General features: G+C 40.0%; 2 protein-coding genes across 3 annotated transcripts in view; one reads left to right on the top strand and one right to left on the bottom strand.

The window, feature by feature from the left end:
* The first annotated feature begins 529 nt into the window (after positions 1 to 529).
* Positions 530 to 13,559, top strand: olfml3a (olfactomedin-like 3a). Its single transcript, XM_023297584.3, has 3 exons — positions 530 to 867; positions 7,502 to 7,814; positions 11,256 to 13,559. Exons 1-3 carry the CDS (start codon positions 757 to 759, stop codon positions 12,038 to 12,040), a joined length of 1,209 nt encoding a protein of 402 aa, XP_023153352.1. The 5' UTR covers positions 530 to 756; the 3' UTR covers positions 12,041 to 13,559.
* Positions 13,560 to 13,808: 249 nt separating this feature from the next.
* The window catches only part of syt6a (synaptotagmin VIa), a 79,702-nt gene continuing 66,748 nt past the window's right edge, over positions 13,809 to 26,762 (bottom strand). For both annotated transcript variants that reach the window (XM_055013047.1, XM_055013048.1), the window contains 4 exons: positions 22,565 to 22,685; positions 21,379 to 21,550; positions 20,122 to 20,272; positions 13,809 to 18,527 (listed from right to left, as the gene is read on the bottom strand). In XM_055013047.1, coding sequence (XP_054869022.1) covers positions 18,456 to 18,527; positions 20,122 to 20,272; positions 21,379 to 21,550; positions 22,565 to 22,685 — 516 coding nt within the window. In that variant the 3' untranslated portion in view covers positions 13,809 to 18,455. The remainder of the gene's footprint in view (positions 18,528 to 20,121; positions 20,273 to 21,378; positions 21,551 to 22,564; positions 22,686 to 26,762) is intronic.

Raw genomic sequence — 26,762 nt, 5'->3', positions numbered from 1 at the left:
AAAAGCTGAATTTTAAAAGTCACATGTGGACAAAGCCTGGGTTAGCTAATTAAAGGGTCCTAATAGTGTTCATGCTGGTTCAAGAGGTGTTACTGAACATTTGATGAAAATGAACCAGTGTTAACACAAGTTGTCTCACCTGTGCTTCTCCTGCAAGAGCAAGTCAAAGTGTCAAAATGTCTGCTGTGAAAAAAGATTCAAACGTGAACGATAGTCATGTTTTCATACATGCTGTAATACTGATTTTATCAGCAGCATATGATATTGTTCACCGTTATAAAGATTAAGTGATGATTTTAATCATATTTAAACCTGGATAGACCCAGGAATGCTGTGCACACGAGTGTCTTGTCAAATGGGTATTTAGTTATGTTCTGTTTGTGCTGCTACATGCCTGAGACAGTGAGTACAACATGTGCAACAAGCACACATGCACAAAATGAGTGCAGCACATTCATTTTTTTTAGGATAGAGAGGGGTAAGAGGCTCAAGGCTCCTCCCTGAGAGTTTGTGAAAACATTCCAGCAAAGTGAGAGCGGTCAAAGAATCGGAAACTCTCAGAGCGGCCTCTTACTCTCGCTATCCTTCTCACCTTTTTGCATGTGTAGTTACAGTCCAGTCCTCTACAGCACGATGCATGGAGGGTTTGTGACACTCTGAGGACAGTTCAGCAGAGGATCACATCAAAGAGAGAAACCTGAGGAATCCTCTTAAATCTGGACAAAGAAGCTCAGCTGTCTCATTGATCTGCTCACAATGAAGCCGCTGTTTGTCCTCCTCATTTCCGTCGCCTGGACTTTCACCGGGGCTCAGCATTACTACCAGGGGCTGATGGATTATCTGGAGAACAGATTGTTGGCTATTGAGGTAAGAGGCAACTCTGTTTTTTAAATGGCTTGTACTTTAACAGATCCCTCTGTAGTCATTTAAAAATGCCTCTTCCTCCTCTTCCTTTTATTTGAATTTAATGTCTTAACTAATGCAAACCAATTAATGCAATCTCTGCCCAGCTCATCAACTTCGCAGGGCCTCTAGGGGAATATCAGCTGATGCATGCAGAGCTCTCCTTCTCATGCAACACGCAGCCTCTGTCCAACAACATTACATTTTCTTCAGTGTTTCAAGACAATGACACACCAGTAATGAGTACAAGCTCAGCTTTTGCTGCTGTGGCATCAAACATTCCAACAGACTAATAGAAAGGCGTGTTCTGCAAAGGTAGAATGAACGAATCAAATTACCAACAGTTCAGTACTGTTTCTTAAAAGGGAGGCATCTGTCTCAGCGTCATTAAAAAGAGCAGGGAAACTTGTGTAAAAAGGACTTTTGTTGGCTTGAAGTGACTGTGACATGAAATGCAAGAGGATTACATGTCTGCTTACCTCAGGGTGTAATTTAAATAATTCCTTTAATCTGTTCTTTTTGGAGTACATTTACAGTCTGAATTTTCCTTTTTCATCAACTGCCTGGCTCCCGTGCAAGAATGACAATCTTAACACTGTTACAAGCATGAAATGAATTGTCGATTTGCAGCTCAATTCTGCTCACTTCGCCCCCTGTGGCTTCCACCCGGTCTCAGCTCCAATATGCTGGCTCAACTTCTGCAATGATATGAACACGACAATTCATCAGCCAGCTTTCATTGAACTTTCATTTCCATTTATCCACGGGCCCGCAGCAAGCAAAGGAGGAAAATGAAACCGAGCTGGAGGAGACGGTGTTGAGCCGTCAGTTATTACATCTCGCTCTGTATAATTCACCTGCCACTCTCACTGCGTCAATCAGTGTGCTGAGAAACACAGCACTGTTTTCTATTTGGTGATGCTGAAAGTGCTTTGATTGAAACTGGGACGTTTTACCATAAGAGATTTATCATAGCAGGAAATATCACTGAGCGTCTGGAGACCTGTTGGCAGCTTTGTGGTTGAGGGGCTCTGCAGAAAACTGTAAGGTCAGGATGCTACCACTGACAATGACAACAAGCTGATGTTTAGCATGTCACAGATGTGTGCAGGTAGATGCACACAGACTGTACTAAATGATGGACGTAGTGACTTTAGCGGCACCTATTGCTGTTTGGGCTGTCATTCTGAGGCCGCGAGTTTGGATTTTGGCTTAAAAAAATGTTTACTGAGGTAATACATTAAATAAGAAGTAGGATCACTTTCTCATACATTTCTGTACAGTCTGACTTCTTTTTTCAACTAGAATAGTCGCCCCCCTGTTGGCTGTTAGAGAGAATGCAGGTCGTGTACATGTTGCTACCCAATTCGAGTTGCTGCCTGATGAGAGGCGTGCATGCGTAACTGTAAATAATTAAATGGTAATTATGGCACATAAGGTTCACCATCTGTGCCGGATTATATAAAAACATGGACCATCTTCTTACTGGTCTCACATAGCCAGACCTATCTCCAGTGGAGAATGATCTGACTGCAGCTCATTATTCTGCTATAGAGGAGGAGAAAAACACTCTGGCTTGCATGTATTTCTTTAATTCAATCACAGCTGTCTTGGGCGGTGTGCCTGTAAATTAGTGTTAGCAGAATTTAGTTTGATGGAAATTTTTCATGCCGGGAGGCGAGCACTGTCATTAGAATGGGTAATTCACTGAAAGGTCAGAGCAGGCCTGTCTTATTGCATGATCCAATCATCATTATCAAAACTTGCCATTTAGGTTATCAGGAGAAGAAAGTAACTGGTTGCACCACTGCAACATAGCAATGTCCATTCTGTGCAATGAAAAAACAGCTCTGAAAAACATTCTGAATCTTTACATACATATGGAGGATGTCCTGATCAAGTTTATTTTGCATGCAGTCTGATCCAAGACATTTATTCTTTGGTTACTGTCAATATCCAATCCGAAGTCCCAATGCCAAATCATTGTCCTAGATAATATAAACTTCAAGTACATTGAAATTTTTGTAGATTGGCTGTAGTTTCTGGTTTTACCACTAGGTGGAGCCTATTACTGTTTAATATCGTAGCAGTCAGAGGAGACGTTTACTCTGCCTATAGGCAGATCTGTGTTGGCAAGCAGAGAACATTGTGGGGGTTTAGCCAGCAACAGGCACCATGACAAAGACTTCTGAGATGACTAATGACCAGTGACATATGCAATCATGCAACATTTACTTTTCTTTTCCAAAACAGTGATATCAAAACATGAATATGAATAAATAACATTTTAATTAGTGTTTCAGAGAACTACACAGAATTTGCATCCATAGTGTCCTGCTACAAATAGTGCTCTCCCTTGTGTGACAGCCAATGTCAACAAAGGATTGGACTTTGGTTCATACTGATACTGATTAGTAGTGTTGTAGTCGAGACCACCTAAACCGAGACCAAGACATGGCCGAGACCACAGTGTATCGAGACCGGGACAAGGCCAAGACTTTGAGGGGTCGAGACCGAGTCAAGACCAAGACCAAGACATAGCGAGACCAAGTCGAGACCGAGACCATATTAAATTTAACTTAACCATTTTATTCAGTACTTATTCAATGTAGTTTTTAGGCAAGTGTAAGGTTGCCTGTAATACTCTTGTCTGCAACGACAAACAACCATTCAATATGGAACGTATCAAACAAATATTTAATACTTGCATCTTCATTTTTGTCTTGTTTTCAAAACAGTATCAAGCCATGCACAAATATGTCTAATTTTCTATAACATATCTTAATCTAGAACAGTGGCCTCTTTATTTCTATTACACCACAAATATTTCTTGTTTGATAAATCAGATATAACTGAACTTGGGTGAATTTTTTTTTTTTTAAAGGTGTATTATTGTAAAAGAAAAAACCTGGAACCACTATTCCATAAAATAGAAAGAAAAAACAATGCCAAATATCAGCATCTAAAATGCAATGAAATATAATGTCGATGTATCTTCAAAGAGGTCAGACACTGAAAGGCCAAACTACAAGTATTTCCCTGACAAACTGCTGAGGCAAAATACTTTGTTATTCAAAGCTCACCACCAAGGATAAACACATGAAAGGGTCGTTTATAAACACTACAAACAACACGGCCCTTAAAAATTACATCATGGGAAGTGAGTTTAAAGTAGAGTTTGGTTGCATTTTAGAAGCATGAGAGACTGCAACATTTTGTGACCTAAACGTGCACGATGGGGTCTCATTATAATGCCCCCTCTGCTAAAAACCCTCTCTACTTATACACATTTATTTTAATTTATATTTAAGTTAGACATTTATTATGCAATTGTGTGTTTTAATTCTAAAAATTGGCACTAAAATGAAGTGTGTACATTGCCAGGCCAAGTTGCATACGTGAGATGGAACTTTTTCATAGACGGGGTGCATAATTTGAAGTGGACACTCCTCTGTCACATCAGTAGCTCTGATCCAAGTGAGCAGCGGTACCGCGGTATGTGCTGCTATGTCAGAGCTAACATTAGCTAACATTGATGGAACATAAACAAAGCTTCATGTAGCCTGTCTCTTTATCGTTTATGAGAAGCGCAAGGCCAACGTAAACCACTACCACATGCCTTTTCCATATATATATATATATATATATATATATATATATATATATATACATGTACACACACACACACACACACACACACACACACACACACACAGACACACACATATTCACAAACTACAGCTTGTTAAATTTATCTTGCTCACTTCGCTAGCGCCATGTAGCGTTAGCTTACCTTTCTTTATGCTTCCTCTCCAGGTGTCGATAAAAGTTTGATGTGGTTCCAGCAGCCTCAGTGAGCGTTGCGTTGCAGAATTTGCATATAGCGCTGTGTTTTCTTTTTGATGTTGATTTACAGATAAACTGTTTATGGTTAGAAAAGCCAAACTTTATTACAGCAGAGTCAGTTGACATCTTTCCCAAGGAGCGGACTCCTTCTTCCGCCTCCCGCATTAACTGTAGCGGAGTACGTGTGAAGAGGGCCGGGGTAGGTGAAGGCTGGAATATACTTTCCGCACGAACGAGCCGCGCGGAAATCAGCTGCACGGAAATCTGCGCAAGAGAACGTGTGTATTTATACTCCGTGCGGCGTCTGCTCCCAAACTGCAGGGGGCAGTGTATCGCAAACACACGTCTACCTGGTCTACTCTGGTACTAAACTAGAGAAGAAGAAGTTTGCCATTGTTTACGTCAGTGGTTCTCAACTGGTCTGGGCCTGGGACCCTTCATAAAACTGAAATGACAAGTCGTGACCCAAACAATATTTCTCCAAAAATCAACAATTTATTGATTGAGCGTTCGAAGACAAAACTTTTAAACCTGAACTCAAGTACTTCACAACAACTCAAAATCAAGCAGCAATACTAATTCAAGTACTGAGGACTTTGAAACAAGTAGAACAATAGCCTCAAGTAGTTCTCAGGATATATAAAAGTGCATTTTTTTTCTACAAAAAAAGTGCAATTCAACAAAACCAGTAGCTTCTCATAATACTGCACAAGTCTGCAACATTGCTGTTGTAGCTGGAGAAACTATGTATAGAAATATGTGCAAAAGAGTCCAAAACATGAAAACTGATGAAGTGCATTCAACAAATTATTAAAGTGAAGAAATGCTTAATGTTCTGATCAATCTCAAAATGTAAACACAATAAAACCTTTTTCAAAGGGCTTAACTATATTTGAAAGCCAATATTTGGGGAAAAAAATAGTGTGCAATATTGAAAGAAAAGTGTGTTTTTAAGCACTTACAAATAAACAAAAGTCACAAGTCACAATAAAAGTACTGCTGAACTACATGAAGTTCTAATGGCTTAGCTGAGGATGCTTTTTGGCCTTTACAAGAGTCTCAAAATGTGGCTGTATGCATGATAAAGCAACTCTGAGGTCATGCTCAATGTTCAGTTTATTTCGGTATTTTGTTTTCAGCTCAACAAGAGCTGAGAAGCCACATTCACAGAGGTATGTGGTGCTGAATGGTAGGAGGATTTTTACAGCTCCACTAGCAATGGAGGGATACTCTCTCATCACATCGTTGCACCAGAACTGGGAAAGGCTTACCTCTGTGAATTTCTTTCTGAGAGTGCGGTGACATGATAGCTCCACCAGCTGACATTCATCGCTGCTAGGCAACGTGATGCTTTCCATGTTTATTCCAAACGGGTCGCGCACCCAGTCGTCCTCGGGTTGTTTATCGGGAAAGTAGTCGCTAAACCGCTCGAAAAGTTTATTCAGATGCGTGCTTTTGGACTCCTTTGTCTTCGATGTAGGAAAATCCATATTTAATGTACTCGCTGTCGTACTTGCGTTTAGCCATGCTGCTGTTGCTATGAAAACATGCAGTTTCTTCTACAGTAATACGAGTGTCCTCACCGGTCGCTGCTGACACGACGACCCCCTGCGGGTGCGGAGGGGAACTACAATGACTCGCCACTAAATTGGATTATCTTTATTTTTCTCTCTTTTTATAAAAAGGCTCGCGACCCACCAAAAACGGCCCCGCGACCCACTTTTGGGTCGCGACCCACCAGTTGAGAAACACTGGTTTACACCACTTAAAACATGGCATTTTACCGAATAAAAGCATTTCAGCAGTTACTTTTAATTTTACACCATGAATAGTTCATAACCCGGTTACCACGGTGATCTCTGTGTGATGAATCGTATAAGTTCACATATTTCTAGACTTTCAGTTACGAGTAGGTCCTGGCCCTCCGCCATGTTTTTCCGTGCGGCTCCATCCGCATTGGTTAGAAAAATGTGGAGGTGCACGGAGCGGAAATTTTCTGCACAGAAAGGTCGCTGGAGGGGGCGTGGGTGCGAAAATGACATAATTTTTCCGCATGGAGCCACAGGACCTCGCGGACGTGGCAACCATAAAACAAGCTTAACAGGTCACAGCCCATAAAAATAATCCAAATTAAAAATCAGTTAAGTTATTGGTTACATTCGAGGCGGGGAGTTTTGCATCCAATCACAACAAAGCTGTTACTGAACAAATGAGACAGTTGAGCGGTAGTTCAGTGCTGTTGGTGAAGCCATGGTCTCGGCTGGTCTCGCAGTAAAAATCCCGAGTCCTCTGTGCCCGAGACCGAGACAAGACCGAGATCTTCAAAAAGTGGTCTCAAGACCGTTCTCGAGACCGAGACCGATCTCGAGTACTACAACACTACTGATTAGTTAAGAAATGCTTTGATGGGCCCTGATTCAGATTTTGAGATCTGATCTAGATATCCCAAGTCTGAACATAATGTCATGACAACTGTCTCATACTTGGTGAGATATTTCAGTCTTCCCTTAGTTTGCTTTGCCAGCCTATTCTGTAGTAATGATCTAGCTGCACCTTGGGGAAGCAGAAAGGAATGACAAAACCACCTGAAATTAGCAGCAAATGGCAGCCTGCATTCAACATCTGGTGAGTCAGACTAGTCTTCCCCAATCTGATGGACAGACAGGCCGACCCTGGCTTCTTTACAAAAGCAGAAAAAAACGCATTCTGCATTCTGTTGTAACATTTGTGTTGCTGTCTCCGTGTCTCACAGGATCGCATGCAGTTGTGGCATGATCTGTCCCAGCGGTACCACACAGAGATGAAAGATTTCAAAAAACTAACCGCTGAGGCCATGGGTGGGCTCAGGAATGATCACAGCACGTTGTTCAAAGACCTGGAAGGAGCTGGCGTCCGAGTGGACCGGGTGGAGCGAGAGATGGACTATGTTGAGGCCCAGACCTCCCCTCGGGCCTGTGCACTCAAGGCAGAGAAGGTGGTGGAGCAGGAGGCCTGGGGGCTGCAGGAGGGCAGGGTGGAGGAAGAGGATGAAGAGGAGTGGGAGGAACTGCTCTCCAGAGTCTCTGGTGAGCTGCAGAGAATTACATACACACTTTAAACAAGCATCTTCTTTGATCTTCCAGGATGCATCCGTAGTATTATGCCAGAAACACCAAGGTGTCCTCCTGCATCCGGTCACATCTTGCAATCGGGTCATTCCATCTCAAATCATCCCATTTTTAGAACAGTTTCTGCTCAACCATCCCTGATTTCCCAAAGATTTTCTTAGCATAAAATGTTGATATTTAGAAAGATATTTTGGAAATTTTAGATTCTTATATCAAATATTTTCAGGGGAAAAAAAATCAACCATCGGGTCACTTTCAGCAGATTTTTTTTTTTTTTTTTTTTTTTTTTTTTTGCACATTGAAATCTGATCTGATCAGTATCTCAGGAAGTATTAAATCTAATAACCTGAAGTTTTATCTTTATCTCACCATGCCATTGATCCAGAATCTGCAATGTGGATGGAATAAATATTCTTAGATTATGGGTAAGTTGAAATATGAGTTTTAAATAAAGAAAACATGTTGAAGCCCCAGAATTCTGTTTTACTTGGATTTGGCTCTCTAGCAATATTGTTATTTTTGTGGTACAACTTGTCATAACGGCTTTTCCATTTTTATAACCAAGTATTTTTTATTAAAATGTATTCCACAGCTTTTGTATTATTGTGTCAAGCAACTGCATATAATTTAGACAATATCACTTGTTGACTTTTGCATAATTTATTTATTTTTGTTAATGTCGGCTCAGACATTGGTAGATGTATTTCAAGTCAACCATAATAGGAGACTTTTTCATCTACTTGACAAATATTTCAGATTTTGAATTAATGACATGATAAGAAATTTCAAGCTTTTATCTTTAGTAACTCTTGAAATATTATAATTCAAAAACAGGATTCAATTTCAACATGATTAAAAAGTGTGCAGAAAGTGGGTCAACAGCAAACTTTAAAGTTTATATGTGGGATTTGATGTATCAAGCTAACACACAGATAATATTTTAAACAACCATAGTTGATGATTAAAAAAAGTTTAAAGCAAATGAGAGATCCAGAAGGACCCTGATGATTTGAGATAGAACAAGAAAAGCACTCAGAGAGCACAGTACGTTGCCACAGCCGATCAGTTGTTGTGCAATTTCCGACGGATAAGTCCCGATAAGTCCGCAGCAGTGGCTTTGTAGTAGGATCACAATCATGTGATCGTCAGCAGGCAGCTCACATAGCGTTCACTTGTTGTCATAGTTACAGTGACGCTGTGCTGCTATCTTGCAATGATACAGAACTCTTCAACACTCTTCTCTTTGGATCCAGACTATAAGCCGCATCACTACCAAAATCTAATCAGGTGGTCCTTGTGTCATTTCTGACCTTCCCTGAAAATTTCATCCAAATCCATTATTCCGTTTTTGAGTAATGTGCACAGAAAGACAAACAGACAGATGGACAAACGTATGTCGATCGTCACATATCTCCATCGCGTTCAGGTCATTTTGCAATATAGACCGTGATGGTGAAATACTAAGGCTCAATATTATAATGTAGTTGAAATGGCCCACTTGCATGCATGCTGCATGAAACAGTATGCACTTTGTGAGGGCAGTTTTAGTACGTACTTAAAGTAAGAAGAAAAAGTACGTGGTCTGGCGCAGTCAGAATTTACAGGATGTATGGCCTGTGCAGTAAGCATTACACACCCGTCAGGCATCACCCCACTCCTTTTGCGGAGTTTCTCTGTTGGAAAAGCTGTGCCACTGGAAAATGGGAAACAAACACGGTGCTGTTACAAGTCATTTAGCGGAGCGCATTGAATGAGTGTGCAGTCATGTTTTCCAGCAGAGATGTGGCTTCATGCAACTCATTTATTTCTGCAGAGCTGCTCCCCTGTTTGTGCTGTTGGAGCACAGTGTTTGTCATTATAATCTTCACATCCCAAGGCGTGCCGCTCCAAACGATGCTGAGTTACAGCTGCTGCTCTGAGTCATTTACTCAGGTAATACAGACACTTAGAACCTGCTTAAAGCATGATGAGGAAAGTGGTGAAATCAAATTTTAATTCCTGACTCTATATTGGCACATTTCTCTAAATGTGGCACGAGATCTATAATTTTTTTCACTTGTTGTTAATGTTTCCACAACCTACATCCCTGCAGATGGATCATTAAATTCCTTTGGTACCGTTTATTCTTCTCACAAAGCAAATGAAAAAATATTGATTTCTTTATTGTACTGGCTGACTTAATAAGACAGTCAATACCACATAAATTCAAGAATTATGCTGTAATATCATAAACCGTGTGCACAGAGTCTGAATGCACCACACAGTCAGGTCTGTTAAATACAAAGCCAGTGATGCTACAATGCAGAAAACAGCCTTCTCTGTAATGTTTCTTTGTGTGCAGCCTGTGTCTATGCATGGAGGAGGGACAGGAAACTGGCCTGAGGTCAGCGGCGTTACTCTCAAAGCTCATGTTCACAGGAGTGAGTTCTGCACAAAGTGATCCATTGTGAAGGTCTGTGAAGTGACCCAGAATGAACTTTACAGCATTGTAGGGACCCAGTTCAGATCGGTGAGCATAATGCGAATGTTGCTCCTGGATACATCAGAGTGGGGGATGAAAACATGGTATTAGTCTGACTTCATCCACAGATGCATCTTCATGCTGACTGTGTGCTACAACCGTACTTCCTCTCTTTATTAGTCTGTGTCCAATTTCCCCGACTGGTTTGAATTTGCCTTAATTTGGAGTGCAAGACATCAACGGATGCTTGATGCTTTCTGAAGGCTGCAAATGCTGTACAGTTCAGCTGAGCACTGGCATTTTTTTGGAAAAATAATTGTGACAAGAAATATAAATTTAAATTACTTCACATATGTGAAACATTCATGATTCATAGACAGTAATCTAAGGTGCTGCTTCCTGACACAAAAATGCTGAATATTAGCTCCGACAACCAGCCAGGTAAATAATTGGCCGATGCCTTCCTTTAACTAGCTTTTAACAGGGTTCAGCAAGCTAAATGTATTCAAACACACGCAGATATAGCTTATAGTTGTGAAATACAAACAGCAATAGAAATAGTTCTGGGATTGTTGGACTTTTGGTGACAGTGTTTTGTTACACTCCTAATAAATACATAATTCCTAATTAATTATAATTAATCTGGCCCTCGGCCAGCAGAATGGACAGATGGGTTAGCCAATTAAAAAATTAAACATGAAATTAATTAATTTAAGCTCCATATATGAATTTTAATTAAAATTCTGCAGCATTTTTTTTTTTTTTTTTTTTTTGCTAAACTCAACAAAACACATGCAGCGACCAGCCCCTATTGTTTCAAAACTCTGTGATGTGCTGAATTTGAAAGGTGCAGCAGCAGTTTGGTCACTGTGAACTCACTCTTTCATGGTTGTTTCTGTTAGCTGAAAAACAATCTGGGTTTTTGTCTCTCACTGCAGACTGTGTGGAAATCATCTCTGGCATCAGATCAGTGAAGATCCTGAAAAGAGTGGGCAGCCCCAAGGGCATGTGGACCAGAGACCCCAGGTCGTCCAAGGTTTACGTCTTTAACGGGACATCAGGAGACACCATCTACCAGTTCGACTCTGTCCGGGACTTTTCTCGCTCTCTGGGCATCACCAGCAGCAGAAACATCAGGCTTCCCTCTGACTGGAGCGGCCCTGGCAGTGCTGTTTATAACGGCTTTCTGTACTACATACAGCAGGACTCTGACATGGACGTGCAGGTGGTCAGATACGACCTGCTGACCGGCTCTGTGACAGACACAGCCATGTTCCCGGTGGAGAGCCACGCTTCTGTTTACAACCTCAATCCAGAGACTGTTGCAGACCTCGCAGCAGACGATGAGGGTCTCTGGCTCCTGTACGCCCCCAGTGACAGTGAACCAAACATCAGCCTGGCAAAGATGGACGCTGCCACCCTTGATATAGAGCAAATCTGGGACACCCGGTGCCCGAGGGAGAATGCGGAGGCGGCTTTTGTGGTGTGCGGGACTGTATATGTGGTTTATAACACCCGTCTGGCCAGCCGCTCCAGGGTTCAGTGTGTGTTTGACGTCAACGACATGGTGATCAGTGAGGAGGCTCCACTGCTCTACTTCCCCAGGAGGTACGGAGCCCACACAAGTCTGAAATACAACCCCGAGGAGAAGCAGCTATACGGCTGGGACGATGGATACCAAATCATTTACAGGCTGACCATGAAGAGGAAGCTCCTGGCTTGATCGCTGAGAAAGGGTGTTGTGTTTTCAAAGGCAAGGATTAAAAAACAGAGCAGTGAATCTGTACATGTTGTCCACCTTTTATCTGATCTCATGATTCCCTGCCTGGTTTCAAGTTCTTTGCTTCACTGGACTGGCGTCTGCAATGGCTAGTCATATAACATGCCTTATTTCAGATGTTTAATGTGAACAAACTACACTGTAAAAAGAATAACATTTTTATAACAATTCCAATTCTTCAATTATAGTTAATAAATCAAAGAAAAAAGTATTCATTTACATGTTAACCATAAAAGAACAAACAGGCAAAAATTGTACATGATGTCCACATAAAAATCTATGTCTTTACAAATGATAACTTGCTCCTTTGCAGTGTTTGATGATAAAATTACACAGTTTTGTTTTACTAAATATTAATCCGCAAAAAATATGTTTTTTACAGGTATTTTTCCATAATTTGAAAGACAAATTATGTATATTAGGAACTGAAAAATGATAAATAAGTTTTTAACTGTTATTTTACAGATTTCCCCCTTCTTCCTGAATTACAGAGATCTAGTAAAATCAGATAAACTATTAATTTACACACAGTAAAACTGACTGTAAAAGAGAAACAACAGTATTTTGCTCTTATTATATCATTATTTTTCCTTTATTTGCAGTTTTTTTCATTGACATTATAGTATTCTACTGCTTTTTTTTTTTTTTTTTTTTTTACACAATAGCGTTGCCAAACAGCAGACTTCAATGATATTAGAAGGTTTGCGTTCTAGGGGAGCTAAGGGGAGTTTCAAGTTTTTGTATTTGTTCAGTAGCTTTGTTCAAAGTGCTCTGTGACATTATTTGTCTCTAACTTGCATCTGATCATCTGACTCAAAATATCTCCGAACAGATCTCCTGGTAGGTTTTTCCCCTTACAAATCACAGCAGACTTGTTGCACTTAACAGCAACTTTTCACATCTTGTTGGCCTGTATATCTAGTGCTTACAGCATGAAAGAAAAACTAGTGGGAAATCAGAATCCACTTCATACCAAGTATCATTTGTTGCAGCCGCCCTAGAGGTCACACCTCCGAGAGTGACCTAAACAAGTAGCCCTAGATAGCAGTAGTAAATGTGCTAAGAAACGTTTTTGCTGTGTAAGCATTGATAAGCCTCTGAACCTTTGAGATTGTTCTTAGCAAGAAGAAGAAGCTGAGCAAGAAATCAATGCAGCAGCCAAATATGCTGCTGTATGTTACGTGAAGTCACTTCTCCAGGTTGTCTTGCTAGAAGAAGGCAGAGGTATGATGACATTATTCCTTTCATGTTGTGACATGCTGTTTTCCCATATTAGTGGAGTGAAAGGAATAGCTAACGGCACTTTGTTCTGGGGTTTTATGCATAGGCCCATGATTTCCTATGCACAAAGTGGGTATCAAAGTACTTTAATAGCTTTGCACTCAAATCACAGCCTGTATACTTAACACACATCACTCGTAATATCACAAATGTTTAAGCAAATAAATTAAACGCTGAACTATTATGTTTTCATTTTCATGTGTGTGATACACCAAAACATTCGTCCATCCTATATCTATACATCACTTTATCCAACAAAACAAGCAAAATACATGTAAATGCCATTGAGTCTACAAGAGGCTGTCACGTCTCCTCATTTAATCTGACCATTGGATTCAGACGAAATCTCATTTTCTTTGTAGTTGTTCCTGCTTGTGAAGCCAGTGGATGCTATTAAATGGTGTGTTATGGCACAAAACCAGCAGGCCGGTGAGCATTTTGCATGAGTCTTTTAATCAAAGAAAGAAAATCATGTCACAGAACTGATAACACATCACGTCCCATGGGAGAAAAACCAAGTTATTTTCCGATGTTGATTTTCAGACTTGTTGAAACAAAAGAATGTTGTTCAGTTTACTTTATTACACACTGGGTCACTCAGACTTTGAATCTTGATAATGATCTAGAATCTAAAAGGAGATCATAATAGATGTTTGAACTAACATTTTCTCAAACATTTCTATTATTACAAATACAAAAATGTTCAATAAAAAATTGTAAATTCAGTGCTATTATAACAGTTGGAAGGGATACGAGATCATATCAAGAAACATTACAATATTAGGCAAAGTCAGAAGGTCTTGAAACAGTCCATGAACTGAGGCAATTGATTTAACAGGTTTCTACTATGAAAACACAGCACATTGTCAGAGAAATATATGACCATCATAAAGCACGTTTTGTAACACAACAGAAACTACATCATTGTCCAAACACTTGTTTCAAATTGTACACTTAAATCAAAGCTATGAATAATGTTATTAGTCTAGAGAGGAATTTCACCATTTAAACGACTGTGTGAATAACAGCAAATTTTATATTGTCATGTTAGTGGAGGGGGGTGTTGATGCCGTCAAAGATTACGTCAAGCGCGAACAATAACGCACTGACTCATTCTCGCTATAACAAGTGCCAATTAGAGAAATGCCGCTGCTCTGTAGATGCCGACCTGTCCGCCCTTCAGCTGCCCTCGCTGTGTTATCTCAGCATCCAGCACGAACACCGACGTACTACACCACTCACATGAGGTAAACTTACCCAGGAAGGAAATGACTGAAACAGACCTTGCTGTGTCTGTTGAATGCATCTGCTCATGTCTTGATGTCTGGCCCCAGTTTTTCTATGACATTTTCACAAACTCTGTGATATATAGCCTTCTCATTGTGCAACAGTCCGCTGCTGAGCTGTGCTTCTACTTGCCCAGATGTCTAGACTCGTCCGCACCATGCCAAGACCATTGTTACATATCAGGTTAAAGTTACTGTTGAGATTATACAAAACTATTATTAAACAAATAGTTCTCATATTGAACAGAAATTATCTGTTTAAGCACCACCAAATAAAACCTGTAAATCTTTCCTGGCAGCTTTTCTGCCTGATATTTACTCTATGAATAAATCTGTGGATGTTCTCAGTCATCCAGGTCATGATAAGTCTCAAGCAAGCGTAAGTTATGGCAACTGGACTAACCTCGTGTGAGTCGAAAACGTTTCACCTCTCATCCAAGAGGCTTCTTCAGTTCTGAAAGCCTGGTGGGGAGTACCAGATATTTATCCACCAGGAGGGTGGTGGCAAAAACAAGTGGACAAAGACCCGAAACCAATAGACTCGTTAGGTGTTAATGTGTTAATGTGAGTCGTTAGCCTTTGATGGGCGGTCGTTACCCCTCCCAGCCTTCTAGGAGGGTGGTTGGGGGTCACCTGACTGCAGTCAGGTGAGGTGAAACGTTTTCGACTCACACGAGGTTAGTCCAGTTGCCATAACTTACGCTTGCTTGAGACTTTACTCTATGACTTAACATTTCTTGGCCTGAATGTACTGATTGTATCTGTGCTTTCCAATTACAGCAACAAAACTACTGCTACAGGGGGGTAAAAACCTGGACCGTGAAAGAAAATGATGAATTGTCTTTTTTTTTCTGGTTGCGAAGCTAAATGGAACCACCATTACCTTTAATTTCCATTCATGGCTTTCTCGTAGACAAATAATTGAGGATGAGCCTGCAACGAGAAGCTAGAAAACCACAAAATGTCCAAACTTATCAGCAACCTTTGACTACTTCGTCGAAATCAATAAAACTACAGTGCAGAGGTGATTTAATCCCACATTACTGAAGTTTTTCCACATGCTGCACTGCTAATATACCAACGTTCTGTGAGAAACCAATCGCAAAGATAAGCCAGATGACAGAAAGTTGGCTTGAGTTAGCTATGAAACATAAGAAATTGCAGAGGTTGAAAGTAAAACTGAACAAACCCGTCACACAAGCTATAGCTATTGGCATAAATATGCTAATATAACTTGGGCAAGTTACATTAGCATACATTTAATTTCTGCTGGTTGCCTGCTGAGCAAAACAAGTAAACCTATAGTGTAAAAGTGATTTAATTCCACACTCCCAAAGCCTTTTCATGTGCTGCACTTTGATGTTAGCTTAAAATATTGTATTCCAATGGGAAAATTAGAGCTAATAGCAATGATAACACTACCTTGGATGACACAACTTTAGCTCAAGCTAGCTGAGAGATGACAATTTTCAGAGGCTGAAAGCAAATATGCAGAATATGCAGAAATATGCAGGCGCTCCTGTCACACAAGCTACATTAGCATTAATATGCTAATATAGCACAGGCAAATATCGTGAGCAATTCCTGCTGTTTGCCCATTACACAAGCGGAACACAGAACCAACACAGTTTTGTGTATCATATAAACATGGCAACAAATATGCACAGTTTAATAGCATGAGCTGTTTGTTCTTCACCAGCTAGAAGAACTGCAATGCAATGTTTCTGAAAATGTGCTTTGTTAGCATGTGGCTAAAACTAGCCTGGTGGTTGTTGGAAAGTTTAGCTGCTCTTAGAGGTGAAATAAAGCTTTCTCATTGGATTATGAAGATTTTCATGCATTGCATTTGTGATTCATGTGTTTTGTGGCACAAAAACAATGTCTTTTTAATTGCCCCCTGGGGACAAATAAAGTTGTCTGAATTTGAATTAGTTGTTTTCTACTCCTTGTGCGCTTGCATCTCAATTCTCCTGTATTTTACTGCAAATAAAACCACCATTGGAGGGGAAACTCAAGGAAAATAAAGCAAATATGGAACCGCATTATGTAATATTCTTGAATAAAAATGACTGCATCACTGCTTTACACCTGAACAAGTGGCAAATTGTTTATAGAACAGTAATCAAGGCCTTAATTGTGATCTTGTGCATCTTTTGTCTGACTTAAGCTTTTATCTGACTAAGCAGGGACCTGTTAAATTAATCATTCAGACACAAAGAAAACTTTTCTTGTCACATCTAATATCCTCAAAAACTGCGGCCGAAGAATGGGGGTGAGAGGTTTAAATTAAAACAATGTGAATATAAACACATTATCTCTATACACAAAGTAAACAGTATAATTAGTGACAGAATAAACATCAAGAAAGTTGCATGTTTCTAAAAAGAAGAATATGTTCTTTTTCATTTAGGTTTTTCTCAGTCATCACCACCAACAAAGCTACATAAATCCAAATTTTTTAAATATATTCCTATCTTTACATCTTTTCTGGTTTTTAGTTTAGAAAAACAAAACACACACACAGTAACCAGAGGACGCCTATACATAAAGCTATACACATCCACCAAAATCAGATTTAAAAAAAAAAAAGAAAAAAAAACAGCACAATAGGAGACAAAGAAGTGCTTTTGAAAAGTGTTTCTTGTGAGGAAAACATTGTGTTTGTTTGAGTTTTCGCTTGGAAGAAAGGGTGAGATTGCTCAGAAGCAAACATCGAACAGAAAGAGGTAAAGGTGTGTAAAGTGTCCTCGCATTTTCTCTGTGTACAGAAACCCTTGCAGGCTATTGACAAAACATGACTATTATCGTTTTCTTTTTAAAACTCTTTTCTTTTCTGATGACTTTTACATAGTTGTATCAGTTAATTGTGCCTTTATCAGGTGATTTAACCAAAAAAATTGACAAAGATTGACAAAAAACTGCAGCCATCCTGCTCTGATTGTAAAGCACAATAATCCTGTTGTTTTTGTTCTTCTTTGTTATGTAAAATGGCTGCTTTTGAAGACACACTAAAGCTGCAAATTGTCAAAATGAGAATTTATTAGTTTCAGCCTGATTTAGCGTCTCCTCAATGAGCTGGAGATCTGATAATTTCTTATATAAGTGATGAAACTGGAAGTAGGAGTCAACTCAGCTGGAGCATCACAAACAATAACAAATGATGGAGCGGTTTTGTACCTAATTGTTCCTCAATGCTACAGTTCGGTATCGTTTTATGCTAATACAGCACTGTAAAATTCAATGGGAGAGAGCTGTATAGTTTCAGAATAGCTTCAGATCCGTTTTAAGATCGTCTCTTTTTCGACCCCGGCGGCGCCTTCAGCTTCCATCTGTGAAACTTCCGCTGCCTTCAGAGAGCGATATCCGACAGAGTTTTTCTATCAAAGCGTCTCTGAATCTTCAGTGTTCGGAAAGTCTCCTGTGAGGACACCGAGATCAGTTCACCTCAGCTCGGACAGCTCAGTAATGAATGTCTGCAGACTGGATGTCCAGCCAATCTTCTCTTGAGAACAACAAAACCGACTCTGGGCCGTCACAACATCCACATTTCAAACCGAGGACCCTAAATTTGAACCCAAAAAGACTGCGCTTCACACAACTAACTGACTGGCGGTAGTCCTAGATCAGTTCTTGGGAGTGCTCTGGGACTGGACTCGAGGAAGAGAGGGACAGACAGAGAGAGGGACAGAGAGGGAGTGGGGTTGTGTTTCTCCTCAATCAGACAGACGGGATGTGGATCAGCAGGAGGGAGGAAACCCCCTTCTGGGCTGCTGGGTCACAGGTGGCTGTGCTCAGGGGCTGGCGGGGGGCCGGGGTGAGGGGCAGGAGCCCTGGCTGTCAAAGCTGGCTGTCCTCGCCTTCCACTGCAGGACACACAAACACAAGGCTGTGATTCATAGGGCACATGCTGCTTTGCTCGCTTTCAATACAGGGCAAATATCAGTTTAAAGGAGAGTGTTCCAGGAAGAGAATGAGGGCATTCATACAAGGGACATTTAATAAACCTGACAAAATACTTGCATTAAATCTCATCTGAAACATGCGATATACCTCCACAACATAGATTAATATTGAATTTAAAACAAAACAAAGCCTGTGCTTACTTGCCCATCATGCCATACACACTAAAAAGTGACTGAAGGGACCCATTTCCATCAATTAATTAAATGCATGGTTTCAAGATAAAATTTCTAATTTAGTGAATTAGAGAAAGCTTTTAAGTTGTAAACATTATTTTGATGGGTTTGCAACCCATTTTTGATGCCCCCCCCCCCTTAACATCTTTAACAGCAGAAACTTTTTTTAAAATTTGCTAACTTAAAAACTTGTGTTCATAATTAGGGTAATCAAGTATATAAAAAACCTAAAAACGTAAAAATCTAACTAAGTAAGGAGTCATTAAAAAGCTGATTCCCCCAAATTCACCATTGCAGGTTGGTTAAACAGAAATTTCATTAGAAGTTTTCACAATTCAAAAAGATGGATGCCAACTGGAATTTGGGATGTTTTTTTTTTTGGTTGGTTGAGTATAAACATTATTTTTTATTGTGTGCAGTCCTTGGGTGCAGTTTCTTGACATTAAATAATACAATAAAGGTTTATTTTTAACTAATGGTAATTTTCGCATAAACCCTCATAATCAATTAAAAATGAACAGGTCCTTACCTGTAAATTACAAGAACATGCCTTTTTAATTTGACTTTAATCATAATGGAAATGGAGGAGACAATTATTAGCTTCGCTTGTGAGAACTGTCTTAATTATCCATCATATTTTTAAATCAAAGTTTTAGATCTACACTTCCCAAAAGGCTTTGCTGGATGAAAACCATAAGTTTGTTCCAATGGATTCAGTGAGCTGTTCTGTTTCTATTTTTAAGCTTTTGTTTCCTTGCATTTTTGGTAAAGAAGCACCAATAAAAGTGTACTGAATTTGCTATTAACTGCTGTTAATTGCAGTGCTCTCACACATGTCCAGACAACTATCACAGCATTACTTTATTAGTGAAGAAAAGTTAAAAACACAGCATTAAAAAGTAGCATTTTTAAAATTTCTTGTCTGATTCACGAACGTCTTTAATGATGGTCTTCATAGGTCATTCTTATCCTTAGAAAACATCATTAGCTTCAAAAACATGTAATCTTATAAGTGTGTTCAGATTGAACTGAATTGTTGCTGCAAGTAGCTTTTTTGCTGGCACTGCTGCTGCTGCAGATTGTGAAGATAAATGGGCCAAATCTGACAATCAACCACCTTTCACATGTTTTTAGGACACCAGCGTTCACGTCACATTAACTTCAACTTAGTTGCCCCACGTTTCGCTGTCTGTACCCCCCACAGCTCCCCTCACAGTTTAAAACTTCTCTAACAACAAGGTTGTGAAACCTCCTGATTCCTCCATTCATTTTGAGCATGTACAGACTAGTTCTTTAAAAATGACTCTAGCCCCAAACTTACCTCCTTCTCAGATTTCTTGGACTCCAGCAGGGGGTGCCAGTGTGCAATGGGCTTCCGTGGATAAGCCAGCATCTCGTTCCAGTGGTCCCTGCCAAGCCCTTCGGCGTTGCATCCAACCCTCATCACGCCAATGATCTCATTATGACCTACCCTGTGGGGACACACACGTACTGGTATGAAAACGTCTGATCTGACCTGACAAGATAGCTCATACATCGCATTGTTTCTAATTACAAGAAGATCATTTTCTAATAGAAGGAGGCACCAATCTGAGTGTGGATGTCCTGTCGACTGATACAGTGAATCTGCAGCTGATTGTCTCTGTGACAGTAGAACTGACTCGCTTCACGAAGGCATCCAAAGCTGACCTGTTCACACTGTGTGAAGTGCAAATGAAAGGAGACTTTCTTTACTTCACTTAATCCCCAGATTATGAGCACAACTTCATTTTAATCCTCTCATAATAGCTGACCATAAAGAAAACACACGGGGCTCGACTTCTAATCCTGGAAGCATCCACTCCTTTTATACTACGCAGTGATAAAAAGGCACACAGTCTGACCTTTAACACATATGCTCCCATTCTGTCAGCTGTCCGCACCGTATCCCTCGTTTCCCTTTCCTTATATAGATCCACATACTGTAAACATGATGGCACTGTATTGTACTGCTCATTTTCTGAAGAATTACAGTTTGGATATGCTGCCTTCAACCTGAAAATTGCATCTATTTATCCCAGAATTGATCCAGAATCCATGAATATTTTTCTTCTCACAAGACATCTCTAATTTCTAAGTGCCTAGGACCATGATTAGCTTTTAACTAGTTTCAAAATATACCAAATGTACCAAAATGATGCTGTTTATACATCTTCTACTCAGGTGAAAACTGAGCAAATCTTTCCATCTTCAGCAGATAAATGTTAAAGTAGCCTTCTAATGTCAATAAAAAAACAATAACTGAAATGGATTTCTAATATTTAACATTACTACCCTATTACTACACTTCTACTGGGTATAAAGGGGATGCAGTTAACAGTTATTTCACTCAATAAGATTTAACCGTCACCTTTTCCCTCAGCATGTTGTTTTGGTCATTCAAAAGCCCAAAACTAAAAGATATTTATCTTACAATGACTTCTAACAAAGAACATCAGTAGTTTCTTACTCAGGAGGCTGGAACCAGATAATGTTTGACATTTTCTGTCACTGATTTCAGTCTGACCTACTCATCGTTTAAGCTCCAGCATGTACGTACAGATCGTAGTCCATGACAGAGATGTGCAGGCTGACATGGTCCATGCTGTCTGGTGGGATGTCAAAGATGATGGCCTCATTGTAGGTGGGATTCAGTGTGTTCTTTTTAATGCTTGTCTTCTTCTTTTTCAAACGTCTGCCGTCACAGATGAGTGACACTTTGACGTAGGGATCTAATCGGTGAGAGGAAAAGAGAGAGAACAAGGACAGAAAACACAATTTTATAATTACATATCAGCTTGTTTGGACACTTTCCATGCTATCCGGCTCATTTAAAAACTGCCAAAACAGTAATTATTATAGAAAGATCACGCTTCTGTTCTTATTAAACAAACAAAGCATCAGTGTTTGCCTCGACTGCCAAAACATCTTCAAAGATGTCCGCGAAGATAGATTTATCAGTTTTCCATTTCATCACTCACGGTGGTTGTGTGTGAGTGCTTTCTCTTTTTTTTGTGGTTTCTTTCTTAAGCATGGAAGAACCCCTGGAGGACCTGGCATCAGTAATGTGCATAAAAGTAGATGAGTCAATGCCTTGTGTAAATAAAGCAGATGGGAGGCCACAGATAGCTGTTAAATAGCATGAGTGAGAAAGCTTCCTGAATACCGATTTCAGTCTTCGTCTGTCAGCGATAAATCGGCTCCTATGATCCATTATACCACATTTCAGTTAGATGTGAGCTGCCCTAAATCCATAAACAACAAACAGTGCTCGAAGGCACAATTCAACAGACACAGGTTTACAACGCACAGATTGAAATAATGGCACACAGCTAAAGCCCTACAAACTCAGGGGATTAAAATTGTGAGTCACATTAAAATTGTGAAATGTCATTAAACATGGGAGGAAAAAATACCACATTCAATTGGAATTACTCCTCAGCCCTGGCATTTAATACACAATAAATGTCACATTGTACAAGTGATATCACTATTGTAGGGAAATAGAAAAGTGGATCAGCAATCTATTAAAATAAACAGACTGCCTGCAACTAGTTGCTGACAATGTCTTAATATTGCAAGTGCTGAATATTAATAACTGCTGAAATAAAAAGAACTCAGCAGTGGAGAGGTGGCTCCGCTGCTCGCTTTTTCTGACATGCCTACAATTGAATATTCAAAGGAGGGTCCTTCAGTTAGGAGTCACTGCAGCTGTAAAGGAAACACACTAGCACAGCACAACACACCTGAGTATCCAGTGATGTCCATGGCCTTGAGGTTCCTACACTTGATGACAGTAAGTGTGAGTCTGCCTGCGGTGGGCAGGTAGCATAGTGAGAACATGATCTCCCCAAGGTCGACACTTTCCTGTGGGAACACACACACAGGCACAAAAATCTCTTTCAGTTGTACATTTATATTCAGCGCTGATGCTTCCATCCTGAGTGAAGTGATGTACAATGAGTGCAGGGTTGCTTCCTCAAGGTCTGCTACTGAGATCAATGCCTACATTTTGTTTATAGTCTGCTCTTTGTAACCGCTACAGCACTCAGTGAAGCAATGACTATCTAATGGATGATTGAGTTATCTGTTATCCCTCGTCGTGAAATTGCAAATTCGTGATGTCGTCACAATTCTCACAGCTGACACAACAGCAAGTCAGCAAAATCAGTGCAAAGACTGCACATAAAGGTGCACTAAAGACGTGACGTGATGCAAAGTAGAGCAATTTCTTCTTAACGCTTTTGGCTTAAAAATCATCCATATTATGAACCTGTTATTTGCACCATCAATCATAGATTGCATTGAGGTATATTGTTAGCTGTTATTGTATTTTTATTATAAAGCACACTGCGAGTTAGAGAATGAGTTGTGTTGTCTGCATTTTGTTCCAGACAGAACAATAAAAATCCCCCCCTTTCTTTTAAGGGAGAGGACATTTTATTCCTTTATTAAACGGAGCCAGAGGAGAGATCACAGGGAATTAGAGTGCAGCCGGATTTGAGCCGGAGATGTTCATGGTTGACATCCTCACCCCTCAGCCAAGAGGGCACTTTTGAAGGGAACTCTAAACTTTAAAGTTTGCTCATTTTCTCCAAAACAGGAGGAAAATACTAATTTCCAGATACATTCATAGACAATATCATCTATTGGTGATGACGCTGTGAAGTCATAGAAAAAAGGGACTAAGAATCTACATGATGGTAACCTTGAGGTGTGACTTTAACCACTGACGACATCTTAGTTGAATCTCTTGGCACGCTAACATTTGCTAATTACCAATGAACACAAAGTACGGAAAGCATGGAAATGTCATTAGTTTTGCATGCAGGATATAATATGCATGTACATTATTACAATTCCCACTAAAGGGACCAGTAATGTTTGTGTCAGATTTATAATGGCAAGCCATCCAGTAGTTTTCAAATATTAAATGTCACGATGACTCTAGAGGAGAAGTCAGAGGACTAAAGAAGTCTATAGGATTTATCCTCTGTGGACCACGAATGAAATTTGGCATAATCCATCTGATAGCTGTAGATATTTTCCAGTCTAAACTTTAAGACGATATCTGAAGATCGACCACTGAAAGCTCTGTGGATATGTTAAGAGACCGGGATATGGATCCACAAATCACATTTACTGTCTAATTTTTCCTAGTGGTCACTTGTGGTTTTGCAAATAAAGAGTCCCCTGCAGCCAAAAGCAATTTTTTCATCAAACACTTTAATAGATGAGGGCAACTGCAAATAAGATTGTGTTTGATTTTTTTCTATTTTGAATGTTAAAATAGTGGATTGACCTCCCCCTGGTGGCTGACTGCAGTATAATTTATTAACCACACCCCCTACAGTTTTGGAAACAGTTATTAGACCACTGTGCCAACTGTTTTCTTTTTCTCAACTGTGGTTTCAAATGACGTCATCAGGACCAGATGGTAACATCCATTTTTCCCACATTTTGAAGGTCTATGGTTTGGACTAAAGTGGTGAACTGACTGACTGACACTGTCACCCCCATCAATTAAAAAAATCTTAATTGAGACAGAGAATGTGTTGTGAGATTTTCCTTTCTACCAAATCTCTTGCATCTGTGAACAGGGAAGTTCTCCCCATCAACAGTATGATTTTAAATCCTTGAGGTTTTCCAGCTGGAACAGTTTGGTTTGATTACCAAAATTATGGCCGACCTTCTGATCGGCTCTACGATGAATTTGCCAAATGCTGAATTTGATGATTCTCATTTTCATTACATTACAGTAAATTAAAACATAACTGAGAGTATATATCATTTACAACTTAGAGCAATGAAACCCAAAGGTTAAAGCTTTGTACCATCAAATAAGGCTTGCAAGATTTTTAAATGAACTTTTCAAAGCACAGCATGTCTACCGGTTGAAACATGAACTTTCACTAATGTACACACAGTCCTGTGAGTCTCTACTGAGCAAATAGTCTCGAGTGACATGAGTGTCCTGCTATCATGTGAGTTCTCAGCCCCGTCCTATAAACAGCATTAAGGTTACACAGGCCCCTCATCACCCTGAATAAGCTTGGTGAGAAACTCCCTGATTGACAAATCCCAGCACGTCTGTCTGAGCGCTGCAGTCTTAACGTCTCCTCTCTCACACAGCTGCCATTTGGCTTTTTTCCGCTGTGGAAGTGAGGGATTTTGTTAGAAGGGTGTGAAGGTTCAGCCATAATGTGAGAGCACAGCAGAAATGTCAAGTGTTGTAAAAGCATGAAGAGACACTTTGATTGTTCTTGGAGAAGCATAAGCTGTTTTGGTGCCAGTCAGTATCATCTGTACTACATTAATCACTTCTCAGCTGCAGTGTGGCAATATGTAAGTCAGAGGCTCGGTCAGTCTGTTGTTTTGGTGCAGAGTAAAACACCTTAACAACTACTAGGAAGTAAAGCTGATCAGTAGCACAATGAGTAAAACGGTGGTCTCGTAATTTGGGGCAGTGGTGGCGCAACGGTTAAGTCTCTGGACTACTGATCAGAAGGTCAGATGTGGCCACTGTTGGGCCCTTGAACAAGGCCCTTAACCCTTCCTGCTCCAGGGGCGCTGCACTGCGGCTGACCCGTTGCTCTGACTCCCCCAGTTGGGGAGATATGCGAAAATCAGAATTTCCCCTCGTGGGATAAATAAGGGATAATAATAATAATAATAATAATAATAATAATAATAAAGCTTTGTAAATGCAATCCATCTGATATCTGTTTAGATATGCAATAAGTCAGGGGATCAATTTATCCATTTGTAGGTTTCATCTTTTGAATACCTCCAATAATGTTTAATGCTATCAGGTCATAGTTTGGCTTCTGACCTTAGGATAACCTCAGCCATTTGACTCAAGTTGGACACGACAGTGAGATTCAGAATTCAACCTGACAGCCCATAAATATTGATAAATGCTCTACATAATGGGATTTTTTGAGCTTTGTCAAACACTTGTTGATAATAATTAACCACAACACTAGGACCCGTGCCACATCTCCAGGGTGTCCACAAGGTTTTTGAAGGGCTTTGGTGCTGCAAGTAGACGGGATTGCATAAGCATTTTCATACTGTCTTTTTGTCTGTGATGTCTCATCTGTGACAGCTGATTTTCTCCCTGCTCATCATGAATTTATTTCTTCCAAGGCGGCAAAATACATTACAGGAGCCTTCACAATCTTCTGCAGGTTTAACTGAGCTAAGCAAACACTTGCAGTGCTGATTAACTCTGAAGACTCACCATCTCTCTAGACTAGCAACATTGCGACAGCAACCCAGACTTCCAAACATCTCCATTCAAAAATAACAACTGTCATGTCCACTGATACATGATGACCCCCACGTTTGTTCAGGCCAATGGTTGGGATCCTTTCTCTGCAGAGTAGTGGAGAATTCTAAATAGGGATGTCTGGATAAAGGCCATTTTTAACTGATCCCTTAGCCCGACCTTTTGTTTATGACCATTGTCACACAGGTGTCATAAATGTGAATAATTTACTTTGTAAGTGCAACATTATCAAACAGTAACTGGTCAATATAAAAGACAAGGTCAGCTCATTGGATATTTGTTTCCTGCTAACATTATTGCTTCGAGCTGTGGATTCATGATATGGCAGCTGTTCCCTATACCATTGCTTTATGTGAATTTTATACAGGTTAATCTCAGCTTGATTAGACCAATGTGTGCTGGTCGGAGGCCATTAAACATTACAGAATACATTGTCATGGTGCCCCTTTACCAGCCAAATCACATCAGTTCTCTCTGTTTGTCAACACAGAACTGCCTGCCCTCCTCTGGTCACTACAGAATTATACAGTGTGAGGCTCCACCTGGTGGGTCAACCAGGTACTACAGCTACATAACAATGCCACAATACTTGAAGTGTATATTATCTGGAAAATTGAATTGGATATCGGCAGATACTAAATATTAAATGACGT

The sequence above is a fragment of the Amphiprion ocellaris genome, chromosome 8 (assembly GCF_022539595.1).
Source record: "Amphiprion ocellaris isolate individual 3 ecotype Okinawa chromosome 8, ASM2253959v1, whole genome shotgun sequence".
Taxonomy (NCBI): domain Eukaryota; kingdom Metazoa; phylum Chordata; class Actinopteri; family Pomacentridae; genus Amphiprion; species Amphiprion ocellaris.
This window is presented reverse-complemented; position numbering and strand designations above follow the sequence as displayed.